Below are 24,434 nucleotides of genomic sequence, written 5' to 3' on the forward strand. Positions count from 1 at the left end.
AATGACAATAAGGTATCACCTCACACCAGTCAGAATGGCCATCATTAAAAAGTCTACAAATAATAAATGCTGGAGAGGGTGTGGAGTAAAGGGAACCATTCTCATGATTCTTGATAGCAAGACATTTAGTTTGGCTATATATCCCACCTCATCAAGTTGGCATTCAAAATGAAGTTGAATTCTATTTACTGTTCAAATTAAATAACTTGTGCTTCCATCCTACTTAACGCAAGAAAAGTTTTCTTCCTCCACCTAGTCTTCTGTCTGAGGACAGTCCCCTAACCGAAGGTGCACTTACTGAGTTTAAGGGGAAATTCCTGAGACCTATTGCCTTGAGGAGAGAGAGTGCCTGTTAATTTCTGGTGTACAGCATAGTGAGTCATTTATACATATTCCTTTTCATATTCTTTTTCATTTAAGCCATTACAAGGAGACTTAGGAGACTAAGCACATTGGAGAACATGGAACTCTGTTCTTCTGAATGTTAGTGTTCTGGCTACTACCTAAGATTGTTGGTGAAATATGGGCACAGTGGGTCTAGAAAGATTTTTGAATCTTAGCCATACACTCTACCCAGAACTAGCTCCCTTCTCTATCCCCAAGGCTTTCTCCATTTCTTGTTTAAAGTCAAGTGTCCTTGTAAAAAGGCAGTTTTCCCTTGAAAACAAAGACACATAGTATAATCCAAGAAATTAAACCATAAATAAGGAACACTAGAGCTCAGTGACAGTAAGACCTACCTTGGTACAAGAAGACCTAGAGTTCCAGCTCTTTCTGGGTCATAACGTGTAATAAGTACTGTTAAAAAGGGAAGAGACAACATCACAGGAAAATACAATTTCTACACTGATTTGTAAAGAATGAAGAGAAGCTTGACAGGAGCAAAGACGAGCCTGGCAGAAGGAACAGCCCAGGCAGAAGGCTTGGAGACTTCAGCCTGGCCTGAGCTCAGGAAGCATGTTGGGCAGTAGAAAGAGCCGAAGCTTAAAACATGTGTTAAGGACAGATCGTGGACATCTACTTTAAACCTGAACTTTGCCCTTTATGAATAAGCCATAGGAAGTTTTGAACAATTTTAAAGAAGGAATCGACGTGGTCTGATTTGATCTTAAGATAATCTTGGCAATAAGTGTGTGGCTTCTGTTTTCAGGGAACTTGCTGTATAATAGCAACTTAATGTTTAATACTTTTAGTTCTAGCTTTTTAGTGCCTTCTGATATTTTAGTATTTGTTAAGGTCTTGCAGTGTGCCAGATTCTATGCTAAGTCCTTATGAATGCATTATCTCATTTAATCCTTCCAAGAACTTTAGGACAAGATGCTGTATGTATACCTATTTTACGGGCAGAGAGCCCAAACATTAGAGTCTGTGTAAATTGCCTGAGTTTATATAATGAGTAAGAGCCTGAATTTAAACTCAGGCAGTTTGGTTCCATAACACTTGTTTTAATCACCAGGGCAGTGATCTTTAAACCTGACTGCACACTAGAATCACCAGGGGAACTTCAAGCAAAAACAAAAGCACACTTCTAAGTGAAGTAAGCAGGAAGTAGAAAGAAAAATGACATATGATATCGCTTATATGTGGAATCTTAAAAAAAAAAAAAAGACACAAATGAACTTATGTACAAAACAGAAACAGACTCACAGACATAGAGAACAAACTTATGGTTACCAGAGGGTAAAGGTGGTGGGAAGGGATAAGTTGGGAGTTCAAAAATTGCACCTCTTGAGGAGTGATGGAAACGTTAGCTATCTTGATTGTGGTGGTAGTTTCTTGGGTGTATACGTCTATCAAAATTCATCAAATTGTACTTCTGAAATATGTATAGTTTACTGTACATACCAAAAGAAAGGTGTTAAAAAAATTTTTTTTTTTAAAACCACACTGATGCCCAGAATTCTCAATTCAACCATAGTTTCTGGGGGAGGGTCTTGACATCGCAGACAGGGTTGTGGCCAATGACACTAGACGCACTGTCACCTTAACATATGCTGAATAGTCACAAACATCTATACCAAACACCTGTACCAAAATCGTAAGTTAAAAGAACTACTGAATAACAAAATCACAGGATATGAAGACTTTCAAATGCTTTTTTCCAGTTTCACTCTGACAAAGAAAAACTATGGCCTTCATCTTTCTCAAGACTGGTAGACAGCACAGAAGCAAAATCAAAGAAGGTAGGGGTAAAAAGGAAAAGGTGACAGGAGTATCAAGAAGGGAGGGGAGAGAGCAGCTGAAATTGGGGTGTTGAAGTAATAAGACACTGGCTACTGATGGGCTGTTGGTAATATCAAAGGCATTATTTGCAGAGTGTTTCCTTTTATAATTGTGCAAAGACCCCCTTGCTGTTACAAAGCACTTTTCTTCTTGGCAGGTTGGAGAATGTTTTACCAACTAAATGCAACCCAGTAATATTCAGAGCTTAGGTCCAACATAATCATAAGTTGCCTTATTATTGCGGAGGTAGCAGCCCCATTTAATAACATATTAAATGTATTATTCATTTATGTAACTCAGACCCAGGGACAGCTGCTGGGATGAAAATAGAACCATTCTGTAATGCAAAAAGCAGGTGTGTGCTCACTTGAGTAAATGAACTCTGCACAATTTTCTTTAAATTTCGGGGACAGTTCTGGTAGGGCTAATGGGATGCCATTTTCATCCAGGAAATAAAATGGTTTCAGAATGGTTTTTAATGAGCATTTTAAAAAAAATTACCAACAGTCTTCTCCATGGCAGAATCCCAGGGGGCTGGATTCGTGCTTTAGATTTAAGCAGAACTCCTGTTGCTGCAGGACTCAGGAAAGGCTGCGGGGATGATTGGTCAGAACAGCGACAAACAAAAGGAGTGTTCTCTAGCTGATGCTGCCAGTGGTAATGGTGAGCCCTTGCCTCTAGAGCTGCTCGCCAAGATAGAGTCACAGGTGCGCTTGGATGCTGAGTGATTAAAAATCATAACCTGCCTTTAATTTGCATGGTGCCTTGCCTCTGAAACACGCAGGGAGTTTCTAGGATGCCATAATCACTGTGACATTGCTGGTCATTTCTTTGCTACCATTGCTGGTACCAGAAAGTCACCATTCTCCAGTGTCAGTACCTTTTTTTTCTTCTTTCCTGTCTGCTCTTATTTTCTTTTTAATCAGCATACAATTGTAAGCACCTACAAGAACTTATAAAAATATCAGATGGAGTGATGTTCAGAATACCCAGACATGGCCATAACTCATCAGAATGAGTAGGGATCTTAGTGCAGGAGCAGCGTTTGGGAGGCTCCCTGATGTGCTAGGTGTTAACCCATTAGTTTCTGGATTGCTAGGAGAAGCAGGGACTCCAAGGATAGGAATCAACATAGCCGGTGGGTTAGGTGCTTGAAGGGTTTGGGGTAGTGGTGATACCCAACTGCTAGGCAGATATTTCAACATTCAGACTTGTACGTCATCCCAGTGTGGATCTCCTGATTTGTCAGCCTTACATGTCTGCGGTACAAGGATGCCCTCAAGAAGTTTAAAGTCCACAGTCACACTCAGGAAGAAAAATCATACAAGACATAAATGATTCCATTATCAAGAAGATTATAAGAATTCCTAGAAGAGTTTAGAGGACAGATAGCTCACTCCATTCAAAGAGGCAGTACAACATAGTGGTAAAGAGTACATGTATTCTAGAGACAAATTATCTGGAGTCCTGACTGTGTGATCTTAAGAAAACTAGTTAAGTTCTATGAATCTTAATTTCTTCATCTGTATATTGAGAATAATATGTCTTTCTTATTAGGGATATTTTGAAGGTAAATTATGTTAAGAACTTAGTACAATGACTAGAACATATTAAGCACTCTCTAAATATGAACTTACTATTTTGCTATCATAGTCAGGAAAAGACAGGAGATAAGCTGTCACTTTAAATGTGGGTAAGTTTTAGGCAGCTGACAGCATTCAGGAGGGCATAGAAGCAAAAAGAACAAAAGAGAAGAAGTACTTTCAAGAGGATTGAAAAGAGAAGTTTGGCTAGCACAGAATGAGCTTGTTGGGGAGACAAAATCAAGAAGAGTAGAACAAAGTTAGCTTGTGGAGGGCTTCATGCAGGGAGATTAGAGGTTTTGTGACTTATGCTAAGGAACTTAGAGTCCATGAAGGTTGTGAGCAGGTAGGATGAATACTAATGTTAACTAAAAATAATTGACAACATTTCAGTTTTTGATTTGCATTCCCCCGATGATTAGCAGTATTGAGCGTCTTTTCATGTGTCTGTTGGCCATTTGCATGTCCTCATTGGAAAAATGTTCGGTTCTTCTGCCCACTGTTTAACCTGGTTGGTTGGTTTTATTTGATGTTGAGTTGTATGAGCTGTTTATACATATTGGATATTAACCCCTTATTGGTAGTATCATTTGCAAATATTTCCTCCCATTCAGTACGTTGTCTTTTCGTTCAATTGATGGTTTTCTTTGCTGTAGAAAGGCTTTTAAGTTTAATTAGATCCCATTTGTTTATTTTTGCTTTCATTTCCTTTACTTTAGGAGTTAAATCCAAAAAAATATTGCTATGATTTATGTCAAAGAATGTTCCGCCTATGTTTTCCTCTAGGAGTTTTATGGTATCCAGTCTTACATTTAGGTTTTTACTCCATTTTGAGGTTAGTTTTGTATATGTTATTAGAGAATGAGATGTCATCTCACACCTGTTAGAATGGCTATGATCAAAAAGAACACAAATAGCAAATGTTGGCAAGGACATGGAGAAAAGGAAACCCTCCTAAACTGTTGGTAGGAATGTAAATTGGTACAGCCACTGTGGAAAACAGTATGGAGGTTTCATAGAACTACCACGTGATGTAGCAATTCCACTCCTGGGAATATATCTAAAAAAAACCAAAAACACTAATTCATAAAGATGCATGCTCCCCTATGTTCACAGAGGCTTTATGTACAATTGCAAAGATATGGAAGCAACCTAAGTGTCCATCAACAAATGAATGGATAAAGAAGATGTGTGTGTGTGTGTGTGTGTGTGTGTGTGTGTGTGTGTGTGTGTGTGTGTTTGAAATATTACTCAGCCATAAAAAAGAATGAAATTTTGCCATTTGCAACAACATGGATGAACTTGGAAGGCATTATGCTAAGTAAAATAAGTCAGACAGAGAAATACAAGTATTGTATGATATTATTTATATGTAGAAACTAAAAAATACAACAAACTTGTGAATATAGCAGAAAAGAAGCAGACTCACAGATATCGAGAACAAACTAAGGGTTACCAGTGGGGAAGAGGGGGATAATGTGGGGGTGGAGAAGTGGGAAGTACAAACTACTGGATGGAAGGTAGACTACAAGGATGCATTGCACAACATAGGGAATATAGCCAATATTTTGTGATAACTGTAAATGGAAAGCAACGTTTAAAAGTTGATTAAAAAATAAAAATTAAAACTTGATAGCATTACATAAGCCCTTGGTAATTGTCAGGGTGCTTTTAAGTATTTTGTGTACATTAATCCATTTAATCCTCACAACTACCCTAGGAGGTGAGTTTACTATTAATAATTGGCCTTGTAGTGATCTACAGTGATCAAAGCACTTTCCCAGAGGGTAGGTATGTAATTTGATTTTCTCAACCATACTTTTAGGTAGTCTTGAGACTTAGAAACAGAGAAAGGACTTTGGTTAGATTTGAAGGGGTTGGAAAACAATAGTCTACAGGCCTGCACACTACCAGTTTTTGTAAATAAAACTTTCTTGGGAACCAGTTGAGTTTATTCTTTTATGCATTGTCTATATCTGCTTTTATGTTACAACCAAAGAGTTGTACTTGTGACAAAAACTGTAAAACCTGCAAAGCTAAAACATTTACTGCCTGGCATTTTATATAAAAAGTTGTCAACTCCTAGTTTAGAAGAGTGGAAAGACTTTGAACTTTGATTACTTCCATTTTGGGCTCAACCAGCACCTCTAAGCAAGTAGACTTGAGAAGACAAATATATGAACACATAAAGTGGTTGCTGTGGACTGCACACAAAAAAAGATGATGAATAGATAACATTGAAACTCAAAAGCCTTAAAGGTTAGTTATTCCAAACCTATAGATTCTAGTTTATCATGAATCTGATAAATTATATGGGATAAATTTGTAGGATAATTACTTTTGTTTCTATTAGAGCTAAAACAAGAAGAAAAAGCAAAGGAGTAGGAAGGATTTACTCAATCTGCAGACCAAAGTCTCCTTAATGTGAGGTTTCAGTAGTTGAGGCCCTATACTACTCCTCATGGAAAATTGAGTAGAAGTTATCAAATTTAGCCAGCTTTCTGCACTATACGATTACTACAGCATCCTGCTGGAGCCATTTCAATGGTGGCGTTTTTTTCATTCACTTTTATTCTTTACTGATAACGGAGATATTTGGGCCCTGCCCCTCTAGCTATCTTTCTCATCCTGGCCCCACACAACTGTGCTACACAACACCCCTCACCCTCTGCTTCCGCCTCCCTCCCTCCTAGATGAACCCCAGGTCCTCACCTTGCCTTATTATGTGTGTAAAGTTAATGATTTCAGATGTGACCATCATGTGTTAAGTGTGGCTCTGTAAATTTGGCATCCATGGTATAGAACGTTGAGTCACATAATGCGTAATCATCTCTCCTTTCTTTGAATTGCACATCCTTCACAGTATATATTATTCATTCTAACCTTTAATTATATAGCCTTTGAGGTGTCTCCTAGATTATCCATGTATGTCTTTTCATCCAGATTATAAACTTAGTGCTGGCAAGGAAGGACCATGTCTTCTGGTCTACTGTGCATTTTTCATGGCTCCAAAGTGAAATGATCTGATTCGTTGACTGACTAAATGAATAATAGCAGTAAATTAAAATGCTAATAATAGATTCAGTGTGTTACTGTGATGATTTGTCTCTCTGCTGGGTACTTTCCATGAATGAACTGTAATCTTCAGAGCAACATGAATGGTAGTTATGTCCTCAGGGCTAGACAGGAGGTCTGGCTCAAAAAATTGGGAGTGATCCAAATTATAATGAGCTGGATTAAATTGGAGCTTTTTTTCCCATTTAGGTATAGGAAGGTGGTTTCTAATAACTGCACTGATGGAGTGAGGGAGCAGTACACTGCCAAGCCACAGAAGTGCCCAGGGAAGGCCCCACGGGGGCTCCGGATTGTCACCGCCGATGGAAAGTTGACAGCGGAACAAGGCCACAATGTTACCCTCATGGTGCAGTTGGAAGAGGTAGGATCAGTTCCCGTCTCCCTTCCACCCTCCAGAGCTGGTGACTTCTCCTAAGAAATCACAGTTCGGTTTATATGTCTTTTTGGTTTTGTTTACGTATACATTTTTAAATTCTAAATTTTGTTTAAAAATTTTATTCTACATTTAGTTCCTTGGTTTTTATGGTGGTGGTTATCATTTCGGCTTCTTAGACATATTTCTTCAATTATTTTTATTTCACTGTAAGTCGTTCATCTCTCTTAATCTCTCACATTTTAGGGATTCTGTTTGGAGTTAACCTTGCATTATTGGCACTTTTAGCAAAATGTTTTCTTAGAACACATTAGCAATATTCCTGGAATAACTTAACACACACACAAACTGAACTAACCTAAAATCTGCTAAAAACTTTTCTTTTTCAAAGGCAGCATACTGGTCCTATATATAGCATCGAGGCCAATCTAAACATCATTGAGTATAATTTCTTTGGCAGTTGAGAGGTTAATTTTTTTTTTGATAGCACCTCAAGGATATCATTATAAGCATCAATTATTATTTGCCAAACTATGGTTGTCTGGAATTTCTGATTATTTAGATGGTAAGACAAGGTGACATTTTTATTATGCATATCAGTGTGTACCCAGGCATGTTTGTCATCTTGTCATTGAGGAAGATGGTCTCTAAAGGATGAGCACTTCGGTTAAATGATCTCAGTTATTACGTCAGGCAGTCCTCCCATCAACCATGTTTTCTGCCTACCTAAAATATGGCCAACACTGTAACAGACCTGGTGAACACAAAGGGATTTTAAAAGTTCATAATGATGCCAGGATTAAGATACACAACATTAACGTCCCCCCTTCTCTTCTGATAGCCCAGTGGCTCTCAGTCTTTAACATGTGTAAGAATTACCTGATGAATTACCAGGTTGAAATAGTGTTCTGGGCTCCATCTCCAAAGATTCTGATGCATTAGGTTGAGGTAAAACCCAAGAGTATGTATTTCAAACAAGGTCACAGGTTATGCATTATGCTTCAAGGGGAAAAAAAAAAAAGAAAGAAACAAGGGCAAAGTCAAGAGGGATAGACCAGTCTGAGTGGCTCTAGAGTGTGACTTGATGGGGAGAAGATGAAGCAGTTAGGACTACATTGTCAGGTTTGCTAAAAAAAAAAAAAAAAAAAAAAAAAACTTAGTATTTTAATTCCAAAGGAAAAACAACTGTGAACTAATGATCTTGAAACTCTGGCTCAGTTGCTGCTGATGCTTTTAGTCCAAGGACCATTTAGAAAACCACCGCTCTAACCGAAGGCTCTTTCCTACTATCTCTTTAGTATGCCTTTTACTCATACCCAATCTTCCAAATACAAAGGTTCCCTGAAGTTCTTTAGTGGGAACTAGAAAGATACAGGCTAATTTAGGCCAATTGGAGTTATTCACATTTCAGGGAAATCTTTGGGGACTTCTACCTGAGGCTATGACAGACTAGCTTGCTGCAAACCAAATATATATGTATCTATCTAGAATGAGAGTGGAAAAGAAAGGGACACACAGACAGACACACAGAAGGGGGAAGATGGGTATGAAAAAACTATCATGACAATGATAATATAGTATGTGGAGAGAATTAGATGGAGTTAAAGTGATTTAAGTTCCAGGAAATGTCTGTGAAGAAGTGAAAGTACTAATTTATATGAGACACCAACATGTTGAGAATGTGTTCAGAATATTTAGGGTAACAACTGAAAAACAGTAAGATAATACTGAGCTATCAAGCTATCAACAGGGCAACTGGACTAATAATAAAAGTGCCTCATTAATCCAAAATAAGGGAAATGGGAGAGAACAGTGAACAAACTACAACTGAGACAAAAAGAACAAATTCTAAAATGGTATATATAAACCCAAATATTATCAGTAATTACATAAAATAGATAATTAGTAATTTTTACAACTTGCTTAAGAAATCTAACCCGAGATTGTGAAGGTATCACACTACAAGTTTTTTCTTTAGTTTTCACATTTAAACCTATGATCCATCGTGAATAAAATTGTTCTAGGCAGGGCTAAAGGTTTATGCACCCAGCATCATTGAAAGATTGTTATTTTCACACTGAATTACTATATGGTCAATTGATTTGTGACAAAATAATATACATATATGTATATATAAACATAACTTTGACAAGTGAGACACTACGGAACAGTAGATAAATTATAATCTTTTCAATAAATGATGTTGCAACATTGAATACAGGGGAATACATGAATCTTGACCCCCTCCTAACACACAAAAGTAATTTTAACTGGACTGTCCATCTCATTTTGCAAGATAAAACTAGTGTTTAAAGGAAAACACAAGAGTATCTTCATGACCTTGGGTTAGGAAAATATTTTTTAAACAGGAAGCAAAACTTGCTGTATATAAAAAAAATGGTTTAATTAGACTACATTAAAATTAAGAATTTTTTTTCTTCAGAAGACACTTTTTAAAAAGATTAAAAGGTAAGTTCTAGAGGGGAAGAAGTTATGTGCAATACATACTTTTAATAAGAGACTTCGACCCAGAAAACTATAAATAAATCTACAAGTCAATAAGAAAAATTCCAGCAACCCAACAGAAAATGCACAAATGACTTAAATATCTCAAAGAGGGTGACCAAATAGCCAGTCAGGGATGGCATATAAAAAAATTCTCAACATCACTACTCATCGAGAAATGCAGCTTTAAACTATAATAAGTTATTACTGTGCACCCATCAGAATATTTATATTTTAAAAGACTGATAATATCAGGTGGTGTTGTTGGGGCACCTGGTCCATCTCCGATACTGTTGGGAGTAGAAATTGGCACTTTGGAGCCCAGTTTGACATTAACTACTACAGCTGAATATATGTACAGCCTGAGGATCGGCATTTCCACTCCTTCGTTATACTCATCAGGAATGCATGCAAATATGCACAAGAATACATGGGAAATGATGTGCATAGTAGAGGAATTCCCAAGAGCTCAAAATTGAAAATAAGCATTCATCAGCATTAGCATGGGGAAATAAATTACAGTATGCTTATAAAATGGAATACCATACAACAAGTAAAAAGAGCAGACTATTGCTACATACAAAATTGGAATGAATCTTGTCTCTAATACTGAGCTAAGGAAAGAAGACTGAAAAAAATGCATATTATATGAGTCTACTTAATTCAACTGCCAAAAGTAAGCAAAGCTAATTGATGCTGATAGAAGTAAGAAAAATTGGAGGGGGTGGCAGGGAAGATTTTGGGGGTACTGGCAATTTTAAATTTCTTGGTGATTAATGAATGCATCTACTTTGTAAAATTCAAAATCATATTTAATGATATGCATATTTTTCTTGATGTATATTACATTCAACAAAAAGCTTACTTAAAAATCATTTTTGAAGTTCCAATAAAATAGAGTACTTTGTCTTTAGGTCTTTAAAAAAATAAGAAAAAAGAAAGCTGTTAGGGAGGGTCTCATTTTCAGGGCCAGTCCTATACCCTGTGGTGAATGTGAGTCCCTGTCTCAGAGACATAGGGAAGCCGGTTATGATACTCAGGAGAATGCCATCTTTTGAAGCAGCAGATGTTAATGCTGGAGCAGTCATCAAAATTAAGATTTTTGTTTTATTTCAAAGAACACAGTAGAGCAAGTTCTGAAACAAGAGATCAGCCCTCGTCAGCTCCAACTTTTGTACGCCCGCCAGGGACAGAAGCCTGACTCTGTTCAGCTTTGCTTTCCACGTAACAAGGATTATCAGGGCGTCTCAAACTTGGCTGAGTGGGAACAGACTGGGGAATCTGGGTCTAAGATCTGTAAATTCATGCCTTCTGGGCCCAAAAAGGGAAAAATAAATCACAAGTCAGTTCATTCCACTTGAGTGGGCAAAGCTGCAGCGGCAGGGATGAATCTGCTGCCTTCAGCTGTCAGATGTGGCCCCTTCATGCTCTGTATCCACGTGCAGAGCACCGAGCGGTAGGGACTGCCCCCACATGGGGAGGCCCTGGAGACCTCGCATTTGATTGTGGGATTCTGGGCTAATGACTCACAAGCTTTCCTTACAGAAACCACCTCAAGTTCTCTGTTAATCTCTGGACTGTATGCATAGGCATGGCTGACGCATGTGGTGAGCGATGCAGAATACAGACTAGTGGAGTGGCTCAGAGGAGCAGGGGAGCACTGAAATTTGACCCAGTAATAAGTCAGATATCCAGCATTTATTGAGCACTAACTGTGGTCGAGTTTGTGAGTGCTTTCATGGATTGCCTCATTTAGATCCCACGGCAGCCCTGTGCCATTAGGTATTACCATTATCATTGTCACTTATAGATGGTACAGCTGAGGCACAGAGAGGCAGGGTAACTCACCTAAGATCACACAGCCACTAAGTAGTTGAGCCAGGAGTCAAATCCAGGCTCTGTGGTATCCTGCCTTTCTACTGCTTCTCTATGATGGAAAGGATATTTTCTGGAAAAGAACATCATGTGGTTCCTAAGGCTCCCTGAAAACACTTGGCTAGGGGTAGGGAGTAAGAAGGATCAAGGAGTAGAAAGAACAGGCAAAATTATTTACGCCCAAGCCAGTCTGGACTGTGCTACTGCTGTATTCTTAGACACTAGTCAATATAGAAACCATGATTTTCCTCTTGGATTTTCTGAGAATGTTCGTGGCTTGAGATCAGTTTGTTGAAAACCCCTTACCAGAGAGTGAGCCTGAATCCTCTCTGGGGTGTCCCTCTTTTTGCAAAACTATGCATTTACTAAATACCTACATTGTATCTGCTGCTGTTTTATCCTTTCTAAAGAATGCTGGAAAATGGAGGATACGAATGCCATACCCAAGGACTTTAACATCCGTGTGTACCAAACTCCTCCAGAGTCTTGGGTATGAATTAGACTATATTTTTAAGTAAGTCTAAAAAACAGACAGCCCTGATAGGTACCACTCTTAAAATATGGGGTCTCTATATCCTCCTCAAAATTTCTATGAGTCCACTTCTCATCTGAATTTGTTGCTCCAAAATTTACTTTGAATAGAGTGTCTGACTTGCCCCCATACCTCATGTCAATTCTTTATAACAGTAGGAATATTAATGCTGTGCTTCTGATGCCCCTAAAACAAGTCCTCCAGGTGCCAAAGGGACCAAGAGGTCCCTGCTGCATTTTGATACGACATTGCAGTGCGATTCTTGAGATGTGGGGAGAAGACTCTCCAAGGCAGTATAATATTTCATCATTTGGGCACCAATGATCATGCTTCTGTGTCTCATGGGTTATTGCTGGCTCAGCTTTCTCTATAGACTTGTTTGCTGCCTACGGGGCTACAATGGGCTCAGAACAGGTGCAACCCCCCTTTTTCTGTCCCCAGTTATTTGCATACAAACCCCTCCATGTGGACTCCCTCTCCTATGCATATCAACTAAAAGCATTAGAGATCTGAGGAGTCAACTGTTCCATTAACTTCTTAAATATATATGTTTATTTGTTCAGCAAATATTTTACTGAGTTCCATTTTTATGCCATGTCCTTTTCATTTATGAGTAGACATATTTGTTTGTGGATCTACATGTTTTGACTTAACTAGGACCTCCGCTGTATCAAGTTTTAAATAAAAATCGAAACACACAAAACAGAAAAGACTAAATATTTTGTATTCATTCAAAACAAAAAGAAAAATTAATTACCGAACCTTACTGTAATGATTTCTTTTTGGCATCTCCCAATAAATGGTAAATATTATTAAGGTAAGAATCATGCCATGCCTGGTTGCATTTCTGGCCTCTCTGCTTACCATGCTTGGCATATTGGTAGGAACTCAATAAATGTGTGTAGATTTGGATAGGCTTCCCCAAAGAGTGTAGATATAAAGCCTAAACTTAAAAGAAAAAGGCTCTTAAAATTTGAATAACATCCCAAACATGTTAAAGTCTCCATCTGAAATCTCAGTCCCTTCCTTTATTCTGTATGAGTGAATGTCCTAATTCTAACATAAGAATCTCAGTGAAAACGTTGCTAAAACCAGAGCAAAGAAGAGAACTTCTTATTGACTGAAGGTAATCAAAGGCTAGGTATACTGATGCAAGCTTGTAACTGCATGTACCGTAGTATGTGCCTGAGCCAAAATTTTGCAGATTTGACAAATGCAAGAAATGGAATCCCTTTCTGTAAATAGCATATGAGGCTACTCTCCACATCTAGGTGACAAAATGACTCCATAACACAACTTCCTCCAACTTCCACAGCTTGGTTCCTCAGAGAACCACATAATTCTGTTGAAGATGATGAAAAGCCCCTGTTTTGAGGAACCCCATCCCTGCTGCTTTGAAGGTTCTCTCCAAATATACCACAATCAAAGGATCTTCATTAGAAGTAACAAGGCAAAGGAGCCCGTCTTGCTTTCATCCCAGAATCACTCATTGTGGCAGATCGAAGAACACACGCACACTCACAATCACGCTCTGTATTTATGCATCATTGTTTTCTTAGGGACAAAGAATATTGATCTAGAGACCAACCAAGGAGAGAGAGAGGAGGACTCCATGAAGTTGTGTCTAAGAAGCCAAACATTTTCCAATGGCACCTGGATTTTAGGAAGCTGATGGAAAGTGTTTTGCAGTGAGACACAGCATCCAATGAGAAGTGGCATCTCTCTGTCCGGAGACTTGCTTAAGATGGATGTCCTCTGGACCACTAATGAGCACCTAATGAGTCTATAGACTTTCAGTGCGACAATTTGGCTTTCTAGATAAAATCCACTGTGAGAACCTGAAGGCACAGGATGGATGGAAAAGGGCCTAATCAGTCCTAAGAACTCAACAAAACTGATTTGGAAGGCATTCATTTGAGAGGACTGCTGGGCTGCAGTAGTGTCTGCCTGTTACGGGAGATAATTAAATCTGTTTTAAACAGCTGTAAGAATAAAGAGATGCAATTCGCTGCATAATTTAAGACTTTTAAATTAAATCTGAGGCAAGGGACTAAAATTAAAAACTTTGATCCGTAGCTCATTGTTTTAATACTTCAATTTACATACAAAGACTGGAACTTAATAAGGAAAATTCATAATTATAACTTCTTCTGTGAGATTTCACTCCAAAACGTGAAGGCTGTGTGCATTAAACGGATTTCAATGAGCTGTAATTTCACATACGTCGAAAGACTTACGGCAGCTGAAAAGTAACCACAAGGTAATGACACTTCGTAAGTATTGCAGGCTGCTGCCCGCCATCCGATGGGGTAGGGGAGATGACTTGTAATACAGTTTTTCCTGTGTGTGTGAGACACTCATCTGTTGAATTAATCAAAGAATTTGACCTACTTTTTTCAGCTGGGAGAAAAGGTGGGGCTCTTAGAGATGGCACAGGGAGTTAGCAGGTAGTGGTAAATCCAGGCAGGTGTCACTTTCTAAGCCAGCCCCGATCTGGCTCAGAAGGTTCAGCTGTTTTCTTCTTCCGCACAAAAAAACAGGAGCTGGCTGCAAGGAGCCGTGGCGATTTAAGAGGTTTTCTCATGTATTATTCCTTACTCCATTCAGTTTTGTTCCCTGTGACTCTAGCAAGGAAACTGAGCCACTTCATTTCTTCTCCCTTTTGGCTTCGGGTTAAAAAGGAAAGGAGGAAATGAGGCAGGCAACACAGGTTGTCTTTAGCCACAGGCTGGGTGCCTGAAGTTCAGACTCCATTCTCTCTCGTCTCAATACTAGTTCACACGTGTTGGGGCTTTGCTGATCTTTTTAGGGTTTTAGATCATAGCTGTTTGCAGAGAACTTCAGTCTGCCTTGACGAGCAAAGAGAGATACTTGGCTCATTACTGAGAGTTCCAGTACAGTGAGCATCCGCAGGGCAGGAGTCAGGAAATAGCCTTCAGTTTGGCTTTTCAATCTTTCAACCTGTCTGCTTCCAGCCCTTCCAACACTGATGACCACCGCTCCTTGAATCAGGGCTCCACCAAATCACACAATTCTTGCCCGAGCGTATGACTTCCTCGGGTTTCTGGCTTTGCACTCTGCCCTTCGGTATTCCATGGCTCTCTCTTACCAGCTCATTCCTCAGCGTAATCCACCCTTAACGTGCAATGGAAAGTCTCCATCGTGTAACAACAGCACTGGAATGAATTCTGCATCCTCCCGAGAGCGGAGATTATTTCAGCAGCTGGAAGGGATGTTGGCATATACGTGTGGATGTCCAATAATGTCAATTACAGGAAGAGTAGAATTAAAAGAATTGCAGGTTACTAGGACTAGAAATGATAGCTAGAAAGAATCACCATCGTTCTGCTCATTTTTAATTTATAGGTAAAGAATTGAAGGTCCCAGTGTAAGGTATATGTCAAAGGGCATTTAACCGAGGATTCTAACTCCCAGGTCACCCCCTGCCTCCTGTAGGGCACCTCTTCCACATATAGTACCTCTGTAGACCTCTGTAAAGTCACTTAGATCTCATAACAACCTAGTAACTTGGCAAAGTGATGAAGTGACATCCAGGGCAAGAAAGCATGTCCCCATTTCATAGACTGTATTTTATGACTTGATTAAGTCCACCAAGTGATGCTAGATTGAAAAGTTTTGAGAGCTATTTTAAAATGTCAAGAACATAACAGAAAACAGGGCATGTGCAGCTGCCTTTTGTCCTCGCCTGCTGCTGTCCTGTGCCAGAAGGACTCGGTTTTCCATTATAAAATGGTGGGTCCAACCTAACCTCAGCGATTGGTTCCTGTTTATAGTCATCTCACTCTTGGTGGAACACTCATATCACCAGGGGTCTTCACAAATGCACTTTGTAGCTTCTGTGGTATTTTTTAGAGCCTGGCATGGTACACTGGGCTCCCCTTACATCACTATTTAATGTAGAATTTGATCTGTGCTGGCATCCTTTTAAAGAGTGTCAGTGACTGAAGCTGACAGACGCTCTCTGGTTTTACACATGAGTCAATCCATTCTTCAGCACCCAGCTGGGAGTGAGCATGGGTGGGTAGTTTGAGTGCCTCCTGTGAACGAGAAGTAGTGCTGAACCTGGAGTCAAGAAGAGCTCGGTTCAAACTAATCTTGTGACTCCAGGCAAATTTTACCTGTCTTTTAGGTGTGAGTCTTTTAGTGTTGAAGATTCATTGAAAAACTATATAGAGAACAGTTGTTATTATTTCTGGACAGTAAACTTTTTTTTTTAAATTGAAGTACAGTCAGTTTACAACGTTGTATCGATGGAACCGTAAGCTTTTGAGGAATGTTCTCTCTCTCTTCCCTTAGGGACCATCAGTGGGGGTGCTAGGACAGTCTTAACGGGCACAATTCACAGAAGAAGTCACGTGCCAGAGTTCAGTCTCACTGAGTAAGCAGCAGGGGGTTAGCACTTCTCTCCATGAACACATGTCCACCAGCTGACACACCTCTTGTTTGGAGCCAGAACACATTGTAGCACAGTGATCTCCTTCTCTGCTTCTTGTTGAGACCTCACTGATCTGAGTCTGAAGGCTCAACAAGAAACTGACCTGAGTCTCATACCCTGGGATAGAACTTGCAGGGCAGAGGTGGTTTATTCTTATCCCACACTCCCCACCCCACCTAAATACCTTCAACCATAAGAAGAACGGGCTGAAATGTCTGATTTTTGCTCTGGCATTCAATGCTGCTTAGTGATATTTTTGTTTAAATATTGTGGTCAAAAGAACATACAGTAACAGCAGAAATCCAAGACCATCGCTGGCTGTATCCCATCACCAACCTAACCAATGTCTGTGTTCCCTCCTGGTTATTTCCTCTACACTTAATCAATATTTAAATGTCGGCAGTAACAGCAGGGACAGAATGTTGTGTTTTACGATGTTTCTTGTGTGATCTAATACCCTACCCCTCCTTTTAAATTTGGTGTAATCTCTCTTTCCCTTCACTTACTCCTTCTCCCTTTTAATCCTGCTGCCCTTCCTCTGCCTCTCACTCCGCTTCATCCCTGGGGTAGTCAGTGTTAACAGGCTGGGCTATTTCTACCACCACCTTTATGCTCACATAAACACATGCAGGCTTATAGTAGGTATACTGGGTTATTTTAATGCATTAAAAAAATAAGTTATACTATAGGCATTTTTCTTCAATGCCGTTTTCACTGCATGAACTTTAAGGTCCCTTCCAAGACTGAATTTCAGTAAAGCCTGAGTCAGGTGGGCTCTCGAGCTTTGCAGGAACCAGCCTCTGACATGTGAGTCCAGTGTCTACCTGCGGTGGGTCCCTGGTGCCTTCAGGAGCGCCTCAGAGTCTCATTTCTGGACCGAGGCTGTCAGTGTTGAGTTACTGTTGCATTTGTTTCTCCCATTTTTCACTGAAGCCGTGTTATAGAAACTGATGGGTTCACCCACCTGTCATTGCTCAGGTTAATCTTGGCTTCATTGCAGCCATTTGATATATTTGTTTTTCTATTATAGAAGTCAGAGCTGGCCTTGGAGAATCCCCGTATGAATTTCACGGGGCTTTCGTGCCTTGCTTGGGCACTTCTTTTGTGCTGGTATTCTCTGTTCTGTGTCTATATTCAGGCACATGACTAGATGGTGTTAGGACTAAAGAACTTTAGATGATAGTCTCAGTATTTCCCAGCCTACATTATGTTTCAGGAATGATGACTTGTCATTTTCTAGATTGAAGTACCTCCCGATTATACGCAGTTTTTTCCCTGACTGCTGATTAGGAATACCTCCTGTTTCCTGCATCCTCTGTCTTCTGTGTGGCTGAACATGATGCTGCTTCACCAGAGGAAGATCAGGGTGGTGTATGGAATTCATGACAACCCATCTTTCTACTTACAAGCAAGAGTGTTGTTTAAGGGAAACGTCAAAGCCAGAAATGGAGTCTAACAAGAAAAGAAAGCAGGGCTTACCTTTGTTAGGGCCTTTCTCTCACTCTGAGAGCCATTACAAGTGACTTCCAATTAAAGTCACTCAGCAAGGACTGAGATGCATGGACAGAGGTAAACCCCAATCATCTTAAACCTGTCTGCACCGCAGTTCTTCTGGTATAGCAAGTAGAAGTAAAGTCTGCCCCTGCTCTCTCCCAGAAGTCCTAACAGCCAAATGAAATAATATAAAAGAAAGCACTTTTTAGATTCCACATTTAAGTGACATCATAGAGTATTTTTTCTTTCTCTGACTTACTTCGTTTAGTATGATAATCTCTAGGTCCATCCATGTTGCTGCAAATGGCATTATTCCATTCTTTTTTATGGCTGAGTAATAGTCCATTGTGTATATGTGTGTGTGTGTGTGTGTACACCACATCTTCTTTATCCATTCATCTGTCGATGGACATTTAGGTTGCTTCCATGTCTTGGCTACTGTATATGATGCTGCTGTTAACATAAGGGTGCATGTATTTTTTCAAATTTAGAGTTTTCTCCAGATATAAGCCCAGGGGTGGAATTGCTGTATTATATGGTAAGTCTATTTTCAGTTTTTTATGGAATCTCTGTATACTTCAATTAAATAAAAAAAGCACTTTGATGAATATACATGTTAGACATGCACATTTGAAATTTCTTTCTTTTTTTCAAATTTCAATATGTGTTGAACAGAACAGACTCATCTGCAAGCACTGTTATGTACTGAGGTTGTAGCCATTAAAGACACATCTCAGCCCTTTATACAAACTACCTTCAAATTATCCAGATGCTTAGTTTTTTAGAGTAGATAACTGACCTTGACTAAGTGTATTGTGGGACTTCTGTGATTGTGCACCAGTCACTAATAGTGCGTTTAGTTCTTCTGTTCCTGGTTTTATTAATGTACCTATAGGACTTAAAATCCTAAAACATCCTGAAAAACTTTCACCATCCTACCAAAATGGACTAGGAATGGTGTCAGCTTGTACTGTGCTATATTCAGATGATTTAAGTCATAAGAAAACCTAATGTCCAACAGTCTGAACCAGAGGACCACAACCTCTGGTACAGCCCCACATCCACTGTGAACCTTCTCAAACCACAGCAGGACCAAGCATCCTCCCCAGAGGCCCTGAGCCAGGAGGTGGGTCTTGGATAATAGCTGAGCATCAGCTTCTTTTCTTTTAATTCTGTAAGAGATGTTGATATCAAAGACTAGGATTCACTGATTTCAAACTCCAGTATTAAACCACGGAAGTTAATTTTGGCAGGTAGGTGAATGTAATTTCCTGTTGCAACTCATATATCAATCTACCATCGTCTCCCCTGAACTGTCCCCTAATCGGCTTCCCAGAATACTTGGGCCTCCTTCCAATGCATCCTTCATATTGTAGCCAGAATGATCATTTTTAATTAAAATTATTATCATATCATCTTCCCTCAAACCCCTGCTTAAAATACTTTAATGTCTTCCCATTGCTTTTAGAAGAAAGATCAAAGTCAGAAACTTGACCCACAAATCCTAAAATGTCATTTTCTCCCCTCCAGTCTAATTTTACATGATCCTGTGGTGTCTGTATCGACAGCTTCTTTTAACTGTGCCATCTTCCTTCTGCCACAGGGCCCTTGCACATTCGGTTCCCTCTGTCTCCATTACCTGGACTCCTCACCTCCATCTCACTGACTCATGTCTTTTGTTTGGTCGATCTTTTTTTTCCCTTTAGGCCTTCTCAGCTCAGTTATCACTTCTTCTGGGAAGTCTTTCTCGAAGTTCTCAACTGGGTCAGACTTTCAGCTCTCCATCTCTCCCTATTGTATAAGCTTACAACACCAGGCACCTCTCTTTCGTATTATCCCCGATAATAACTTTTTATTTATTTGTGCGATTATTAAAGTCCATCTGTCTCACCAATAATCTTTTTGCTCATGAAAGCCCAGACCACATCTGTTTTGTTTGGGTGGTTATAACTTACTTAATAGTGTTTTCCCATTTAGCGCCTGACACAAGATGGACACACAATAAATGTCTGTCGGTTGGCTGAATGAGTAAACGACCAGAAGGCCCACTGAAGCAGGGCGGGCATGCCTAATCAAGGTGGTCTCGGACTTAGGCTCTCTTTCCTTTACCCTGTCTTTTGTTCTCTAAAAGGAGTTGATATCCCTGTCTGGGATGGTAATTGCAGCCCAGGGAAGTCAGAGGCTGATGACAGATGAGCCCCAAAGTAATGCAGTTACAGCTGTGTTAGACTTTCTGAACACCTGAGAGCCCCTGAGGCAGTGGCACAAGATCCAGGTTGTTCCACTGGTGTGGACAAAGCTACACAGCGAGGATGAAACCTGCCGCCTTCAGCTGTCAGACTTACTCCTTCATGCTCTTGAATCCAAGTCAGGGCACCAAGCCTGGAGGTTCCAAGGTGGGCTCTTCCTCCATGCCCAAACCTAGGGTTGGCTGGCAGCAACTCTGTTGAAAATCCAGAAAGCCTGGGAGGAAACTGACCAGAAACAGAACGAGAACTTGATCAGTCCAATTTGGTTGTCCAAATGCAGAACCAGTCAGCAAGACTGGTTTGACATTTACATTTATTAGTGAAGGGAATTCAAGCAATTGCACAACGTCTGGGCTTGTGGATATTTGTTTTATAATATTGAATAGTTTCTTTTTCCTCCCCTAGGGGAGGATTTTTGCCCATGTTCTTACTGAGAGTTGGCTGCCGTGCCCCCCACACACACACAAACAATGCTTGGCTGCGCAGAGATCAGAACAGGTCACGTAGATGCATAGGGTTTGAACTGCTTTTCCTTTCCCTGTAAATTAATCTTTTAAATGTCAGCATTTTAAACTTGCCCTTTTCAAAAAATATGATACCGTGTGAACCTTACTTAATTGAAAATACATTTCTAGTTCAAAGGTTTTTTGTTTTCTCCTCCCCCCCCCACAAAAAAAGGGACAGGCTAACAAAACAAACAAAAATCCTGTTAAAGGATGGGCTGTATGTGAGGGAAGCTGGTTTTTGTCAATTCTTCTAAGAAACTTTGTTAAGAATCTCAACTAACTCCACAGACTATTTTTTGTTTTTACATGTCAGGGATTCTATAAAGCAGACTATCTTCCCCTGCCTACCTGTGGGAAATGTGGAATCATACGATTCCAATCAAGCTTTAAAAGAAGATACAGCAGGTCTTTTACAGCTGCTTTGTTTTTATAGTCATTCGTGTTGGTATCAATTTTTACAGGTTACTGATTACTCATATGTCTTTTATAACAGGCCTTTGAGTTAAGACAGTAAGGTATTAATATGCCTACTTCACAGATTAGGTAACTGAGGCCAAAGGCAGCTGAATGACTTGCATGAAGTCATCCAGCTGGTTAATGGCACAGTAGGATTTGAGCCTGGAGGAGATGTCAGTGCTTTACCCACCTATGACACATGAAATCAAGTCCAGAGAGAGAGATTCAAATCCCAAAATTACCACTAACTAGCTGTAGTGACCTTGAGCAAATGGTTAAACCTTTCTAGACATTTGCTTCCTCATCTGTAAAATGGACAAACGTTGCCTGCTTTTCTCCCCAGACTAAGATTCTGTGAAGAATAAAATGAAATAATTTTGACAGTACAAAATGCTGAAATAGAAAAGAATTAACCATTATTATCTAAAATAATAATAGGGTTGAGTCCAGTATCCCTATCAGGTAGGAAGCAAGGTGTCTCCTATCCTTCCTCCAATGTGGTTAGGGGACCAGAAATAAAGAAAGGGATTCAGGGGTCCTAAACACATGGGCAGAGGTCCATGACCATGTCAGGTAGGCTGAATTTTTAAAACTGTGTATGTCCACCTTTTTGTAATTCATGTGGATGATAAGACCAAAAACACAGCCTTCAGAGGAACTGAATATCGAATTGGTGCTGATCAGCAAACACTTAATTTTCCAAACCTTGAAACTTTTGGTAGTCAGTGCCCTTCAGATTTGGAGAGCATCCATCTTACTAAACTCCTGTCTGCCTAGAAGTGTCCTGGGGATTCTATCACACACATTCTCCCAGCTGTAGGAGGGAGCTGGGGCTGCCGTTATCCCTGAGCCCGGGACCGGGACAAGCCCCAGCCCCTGGAACAGAAGCAGCCAAGCACCGACTCCCCTTCCTCTGATGTTGGGCTGTCTTCCAGGGTGACGTCCAGAGGACCCTCATCCAAGTGGACTTCGGGGATGGCATTGCAGTGTCCTATGTCAACCTCAGCTCCATGGAAGACGGGATCAAGCACGTCTATCACAACGTGGGCATTTTCCGAGTGACCGTGCAGGTGGACAACAGCCTGGGGTCTGACAGCGCCGTCCTGTACTTACATGTAACTTGTATGTTATTACTGTTGTTGGTTTATGACCTATTTTAAATATTGTGTCCCTTTAAAGTACATCCCCAAATTTTTGATCTAGAAGAGGCTCCCTAGTTACCTTTTAGCCAAAGGGGAAAGGAGAGTAAGAGGACCAAGTCGGGAGAGAGTCAGAAGAAACCAGGGAGTGGTTTTGAATCCTCTGGGTTCCGGGTGGCTCCAGGTGGTTGTCGCGCTGGCTGTGCCTCTCCAGGTGCCTCTGAGAGCCCACACCTATGTCTGTCTGAGCAGCTTGCTGATTGAATATGAATTCGTGGGGTTTTTCTGGGTTTTTGGTCAGAAATGTTTGAGAACAACCCACATTAGCACAGGAAATGGAATTTCTCCCCCCTGACTATTTTTTCTCTTCCCATGTTATATAGCTCACTATTAACAGTTCTTTTATACTTTTGTTCCTTTCTTTTTTTTAAGTGTGTTTCCTGCACTTTGCTCTGTGATGGCTTGGTCTTTTAAGGAGAAGGTGGTATGGAGGGAAAGAGGGTCGGCAATGTTAAGGAAGCTGCCTTAAAAAATAGTTGCAAGAAGTGTTAAGGTTTTTCCCTGGGTGAGGAATTCAAAGATGCCCAAATGAGACAAAGGTTAACTCCTAAGCCACGTTTGGTAAATATGTTTGCCCTGAATACCTCTTATGCTAGGTGTGTGCATGTCCCCAAACAGGCATATGGACTTGTTTCAATTGCTAGAGAAATGGTTTACTTTTAAATGAAAGTTAGCTCCTTTCTATGAATGGTCTTGTTCAGATTTCAGTTTCTAGACCAGGAGCATGAAGGCCGGGCAGTACTCCATGCCTCTCACATGGCCCTTGCCCACTGAACCAAACAGCCCACAAGGTACCAAGTTGAATCTCTTGTTACGCTGCTTCTGTGGTCCATTGGGAGAACAAGACTGTTGAAGGGTCCCCAAGAGATTGACTGTTACTGAGGTTTCCTGCTCTATCAGTCATTCTTTAAAAAAAAAAAAAAAAAAAACTTTTTGTTTGTATTTAGGTGGGGAAGGAAATTAAGTTTATTTATATATTCATTTTTTTTTAAATGGAGATACTAGGGATTGAACCCTGGACCTCATGCATGCTAAGCACACACTCTACCACTGAGCTGTACCTTCCCCCTTATCAGTCATTCTTGGTCCCCGTCTCCTGTACTCTCTGGACCGAGGTGCCTCAAAGAGACGCACCTGTCCTCCTTTGGGTTTAAACCAAGTTCTGTAGGATTCCTGGTATGCCAACTCCACCTCCACTTTTCACCTAATGATTTTGAGCTCTTCCTGTTTACCAGGCTTTGTGCTAAACAGGTCCTTTATGTATGTAAGCTTCCTTTTCAAAACAGCCCTAGGGAGTAGGCACTATTAGAAACCACACTTCACAAAACACAGTGAGGCTCAGAGAGCCGAAGTCGCCCGTCAGAATCTGCAGGGCTGCTGTCTGGCAGAACCAGGCTTCAGACTCGGGTCCACCTGTGTCAGGAATCCCAGCTTCTGATGACTGAGTTGTTGTCAGCTCCATGTTGGTTTGGGGTTAGTGAAACCAAGTCTCCATTGGCCCTCATTCCCCTCCACATCTTTGCCGACCACACTGAAGGAATGGGAACACTTAGATCAGAGGCAGTGTACTTGCTGCACAACTACCTAGGTTCCAGAACGTTTCACAGGCTCTCGTCCTGCTGACGGCCAGCCCTAAGGTGTCCTAGATAGACTTTCTGGAGTCGCCTCTTATTAAGAGAGGCTCCTTCCCTGTACCTCAGTCGTCACGCAGGCAAAAGTGATGCTATCCTAGGAGTAATCATATTTTAAAAATATGTCACAAACATTGGTTATTAGTAACAAAAGTGACTTGCAATACAGATAATAGTACATTTGCTGAGAATGGCCTCCCTTGCAGTTTACCATTTTCCACAGCTTATTCTGTAAGGGGCTTTTTGTTGGCGACCTCCTCTCCTTAAGAATTACAGT

General features: G+C 40.3%; 1 protein-coding gene across 5 annotated transcripts in view; it reads left to right on the forward strand.

The window, feature by feature from the left end:
* SORCS1 (sortilin related VPS10 domain containing receptor 1) overlaps positions 1–24,434 on the forward strand; it is a 468,886-nt gene that overhangs the window by 398,846 nt on the left and 45,606 nt on the right. For all 5 annotated transcript variants that reach the window (XM_074373660.1, XM_074373662.1, XM_074373663.1 and 2 more), the window contains 2 exons: positions 7,071–7,242; positions 22,263–22,449. In XM_074373660.1, coding sequence (XP_074229761.1) covers positions 7,071–7,242; positions 22,263–22,449 — 359 coding nt within the window. The remainder of the gene's footprint in view (positions 1–7,070; positions 7,243–22,262; positions 22,450–24,434) is intronic.

The sequence above is a fragment of the Camelus bactrianus genome, chromosome 11, assembly GCF_048773025.1.
Source record: "Camelus bactrianus isolate YW-2024 breed Bactrian camel chromosome 11, ASM4877302v1, whole genome shotgun sequence".
Taxonomy (NCBI): Eukaryota; Metazoa; Chordata; class Mammalia; order Artiodactyla; family Camelidae; genus Camelus; species Camelus bactrianus.